The sequence below is a fragment of the Sinohyriopsis cumingii genome, chromosome 11 (genome assembly GCF_028554795.1).
Source record: "Sinohyriopsis cumingii isolate HCF-2022 chromosome 11, ASM2855479v2, whole genome shotgun sequence".
Lineage (NCBI taxonomy): Eukaryota > Metazoa > Mollusca > Bivalvia > Unionida > Unionidae > Sinohyriopsis > Sinohyriopsis cumingii.
The window spans coordinates 114,747,675-114,752,447 of record NC_142971.1 but is presented as its reverse complement, the minus strand read 5'-3'; the positions used below and the strand labels follow the sequence as shown (position 1 = coordinate 114,752,447).

The 4,773-nt window shown below is 33.6% G+C and overlaps 1 protein-coding gene across 1 annotated transcript; it reads right to left on the bottom strand.

The window, feature by feature from the left end:
- Positions 1-981: 981 nt before the first annotated feature.
- On the bottom strand, positions 982-4,550 carry LOC149789465 (uncharacterized). The gene is made up of 4 exons (XM_089975558.1): positions 4,341-4,550; positions 2,311-2,487; positions 1,637-1,822; positions 982-1,186 (listed from the first exon to the last, which is right to left on the bottom strand). Exons 1-3 carry the CDS (start codon positions 4,405-4,407, stop codon positions 1,644-1,646), a joined length of 423 nt encoding a protein of 140 aa, XP_089831684.1. The 5' UTR covers positions 4,408-4,550; the 3' UTR covers positions 982-1,186; positions 1,637-1,643.
- Between the last annotated feature and the right edge of the window lie 223 nt (positions 4,551-4,773).

The following is a 4,773-nucleotide window of genomic DNA, read 5'->3' as shown; positions in this document are numbered from 1 at the left end:
AACGGATTCTATGCAATCTTAAATTTACCGTGAAAGAGTTGAGCTTTAAACAATCATTACGTCATTTGTATATTTAAACATCCAGTAGTTTCAGCTGAGTATCCTAAATGAACCATCTTTGTATAAGCTACATGTTCCAATCAAAACTATAACATTAGCAGTTCATTTAGACATGTCGTCAAGTTTAAAGATACAGACTTTTAAATGTTTTTGTTGATGTTCTGAGATCATCAGTCTTAGCCTCCAGACACAACATCCAAATGGTTACCAGAATCAGTGATTTTATCCCATAAAGTTTCACATACCTGCTAAACTAATAGCGGATAGATACGGAATGTGATTCACCGTATCAAATTCCTTCCACCAAGCAATTATTTGTACAACTAATCATAAGCCCTTTCGAATATTTTTTTTAACTTATATTTAAACTGTATTAACTTACGATAAAATTAATACAGTTTGTTTCTGCTATCTTTCAATGAGTGACAAATTGCCTCCAGTATTTGTAATTACATGCGAGAAATGCACATTTGACGTTTGATGAAAGCTTATCTGTGTAGTGTAATTATTCATAGTTGACAATGATTTTTAACTTTTCAATCACACACTCAAACAATATCGACATTAAATCAGTCTGCAGATGAAGACCTTAGCGTGATGATGAAAGTACCGGATAGCTTTCTTGATACTGTTTGTGAACGTGATTGAAAAGTTCAAAAAATCATTGTCAAATATGAACATTCGGAAATCTTGGAATTAAAGTCACTAAATGTGCAGTACATTCAAACACATTTAACCCGAGACCACAACGGCAAGAGGTGGAAGTATTTGGTGCATGAATGCAGAACAAACTGCTGTTTTGCTTAATATTTCTGGTGGTGCAATTTTATTCACTTGGAAAGTACAAGATGGCTACGCATGCCATTCTCCCAAGACACGCCCGGGTGCAAGGGAATGCAAAAGAAAAAAAAAAACAAAATATCGGTCAGAGTAGATTTTAATAATAGTAAATTTAAAATATGTTATGAAGTTTCAATTAAATATTATTACATGCATACACGGTATATTAATACTGGAACAAATTATTTTATTTTCAAATTTTGAAAAAAGACATTTTGTATATAGAAACAACTTTCTTGTCATCAGCTGGCTGTAATATATACATGTCTTCAAGTGCCAATTCTACCTGCAAAAGCACAGATTAACTACTAAGAGTTTGTAAGTAATACTGAGTGTTTATACAAAAGCTTCAAGACATATCAACTTAGAAACAATTTCGTATCTTTAAAGGATCCTTTAATTGATTTGAATTCATATAGAAGGAACAAAATATTTAAGTTTATAATTGGGATATTTGGATTTCTTCACCGTTATTGACAAACGGAAGTATTACATTTGCAAATACATGCATACAAGGTGTGCAACGTTGAAAATAAATACATTATCTTTAGGCAGTTCTGTAATCAACGTTGTTTCAAGTTTAAATATTACGTCTTTATTCTATGCTACAGATATTGTCATGTCTCTTTTGACATTTAGAGTTGCTCTCAAAAATAATTAACTGCAAAACAATTATATTAATCAGTTATAGTAAACGTGTAGACCGTATATTTGGAGAAAATGTAAACAGACATACCTTCTATTTAGACCTTTTGACAACACCAGCATGATCCACATCCAGGTGTCAGATTGTTTTGACCTGCAGTAAACAGGTGACCTATCTTTCCGTCACAAACTTCACGCTCCGCCATTTTGCCCCCGCCAAGAGCCTTGATCCTGGCTAGGTCTCCTGCAGACCACGGATAGCATTTCCAAAGGGTTTCTTCAAAACAAGACATTAAACGAGCCGTTTACTTTTCACCTCAGCAAACACCCAACATCGATAGTATGAAATGTTACTTGTCAACACCACAGACATTTACTTCTTGGTTACGTTTCACACTTGTCTCAAAATATCGACTCACCTTCTTTTGCTCATTTACCACTACTGGATAGTACTGATCCGTTACTTCAATGACTGTTTTGTTTACTTTTTAAATGTTGTATTAGTAGAAATTGGCTTCTTCCAAAAAATTTCAAATTTGTATCTTAAATAAGATTTCAAATTTACATTTAATGCCTATTCATTACGTGTTTCTATAGCAAATGACAAATAAAATATATCTTGCTAATTACATAAAATTTTGACAGTACTAGCATGCCACAGCCAGGTTTTACCTGTTAGAAACACGTGGACATAGTTTTCACCGTTTCGGAGACAGCAGTTTTTGAAACCGTAAGTTCCTTGGTGTTACTAAAAACTGAACATACCTCGTCTTTGACAGCACCAGCATCCGCGACATCCGGGTGTTTCAGCATTATTACCTCCAGTAAACAGGTGACCACGGATGACCTCGCAAACTTTACGCTCTGCTTCTTGATCGCCTCCTCGTGCATTGATCAAATCTTGGTCGCTCGCAGTCCAGTGGTAGCAATCCCAAAGAGTAACTTGAATACAAAACAATTTAGTCGTCAGACGAATACACTGTTATTATTTGTATTAAAGGATTTGTTCAAAGAAGCAATTAGGTAAAGCAGACCATTGCTATCAGACATGTACTTCAACTATTTTCTTCCGAGGTCGGAGATAATTTTAATGAAAACATTAAGCCAATACTCTCATCAAAAACTGATAGAAGATCAAACGCAGATCTAAAACCTACAGTTTATGCCATACCAAAAACGGTTTGTATATAATCTGAATACCCGTTATATACATATGGTTTAAACTGCTATTTTAATTTAACGTACACCTTCACCCGCTTCTTTATTTATAGTATCGTATTCCTGTTTTTCTTCTCATTTCTGTTCTTGGCTTAGTACTTTTTCTTTCTTTCAAGATGTGTTGTTTATATTTGTTCTTTAACAAATATTGTTTATATAACAATACAAATTTTAATATTGATTTGCTAATGCACTTTGGCTCTCTTGAAGACATTAGTAAATCATTAATTATGGTCATACTCCACATGTTCAACCGAGCTTCAATCGATATTACTGGTTTTGTTTCCTTTGTTGTTGGCAAACAGTTTCATGATTGGAGCTTTGACAAGAGGCAAGGTCCTTTGTTACTCTAGTCTTGCCCAAAAATGAATCACTTAACTATCAGCCTGCATAAATTTGTCAATACTGCGATTTCACGTTCATCGAACAGTATATTAACGATGTAGACTTTTTATACTTTACGAGGGTTTGCTGCACGAACTTTAACAAACAACTCATTATACAATTAATGTTTAAAAGACAATCAGGGTGTAACTTCATGTGTAAGTAATTTAAATACTATTACATACTGATGAAATATTGAGTAAAGCGGAGAAAGTATTTTTGATGTTGGATATTGCAATATTTTTAATTGTCAGTTATACATATCATGTCATACCATGATGAACTAAACAAAAAAAAAGAATTAATGTCCCAGCTGGTATTATATACTCTATCAGATACTGAACCAATTCAAAATGTATGTCTCGTTAATAGAATATATACAGCTTAAGTATTACATTTGCAAATGATGACTCTAAAGTAATGTATTTTAATATTTTTCCAATTGGATATATTTTAGAATAGCCATTTCTTTCTACATAAATGACAGACATAGAGATGTCCAAGTGCATGAAGTTTGTAATTCATAAAGAAAGATCAAAGCGATAAAGAAAGATGATGCTCTGCGAATACCACTAAATCATGACCTAAACTTGGACAAGAATTGTGCAACATATTTGGCAGATACGCCAGAGAAATCCAATGATCCTGACAAGCACCCTGTACAAAGCGTCTTAAAGCCCAAACAAGCAAGATATACAAGTGGACAGAAGTTAACAAAAATATTGAAAAATATGAATAAGAATATCACGGAAAAATCTACCAAACTCTCTGTTAAAGCAAACAGATAATAACAAGAAAATGGTTGCAAGTGTTAACCATCAATTTACAGAAAGATTAAGAATTAGATCAGCTGCTTTGCAAGCTATTCGACCTGTTGGAATGGAACACAAACATAGGACCTATAGAAAATAATAAGAAATTATATATCAAAATATCCACTCACCTTCTATTTTAAAATATCAAGAAATAACCTTTTACTACTACCATAGGTCTTTATAAAATCCCTGATGACTGGTTGCTCAGTTTGCTTCACACATAATGTATGCAACCAGCATCTGATATTATTTTCGTAAAAGCCTAAACGTCTGACTGAGGTAGGTTGTCGTAAATATCGACAATGCGTTAATGATCTGAATTGTGCAAAACGGGGCACGTTTTCTGCAGTTATATTATTTGCTCATTTTTAAACTTACCTGCATGTCCGTATTTCAGAAGCAACATAAAAAGTGTACTAGTGCACAGCAATAGGAAAGACTTCATTTTTGAATCCTATATATGCGTTGCTCTGTAATATGTTACAGCAAATAATTACTCTGACTGAATGTTAACTTGATGTTTCACTAAATAGTCTTGACTCTTGTACTGTATCCGAGACGTTTGATTCTACACTGTTCACTTTATTATATTGGGATGACATGTCGGGAAACAAGTATTTAACAAGGTCCGGGGGCTGCTCACGTGATCTTTAGCAACGCCCATATCTCACTTAAGCGTACATTTGGTGTGAGTATATTTTGTTTCAAGTGTGACATTTGCTTTACAAAATATATTAGCAAAGTCAAAATATGCCCCGATGTACTAGTTGTGCAATGGGTACGTTTATTATAGTAATGAAATTATTTCACA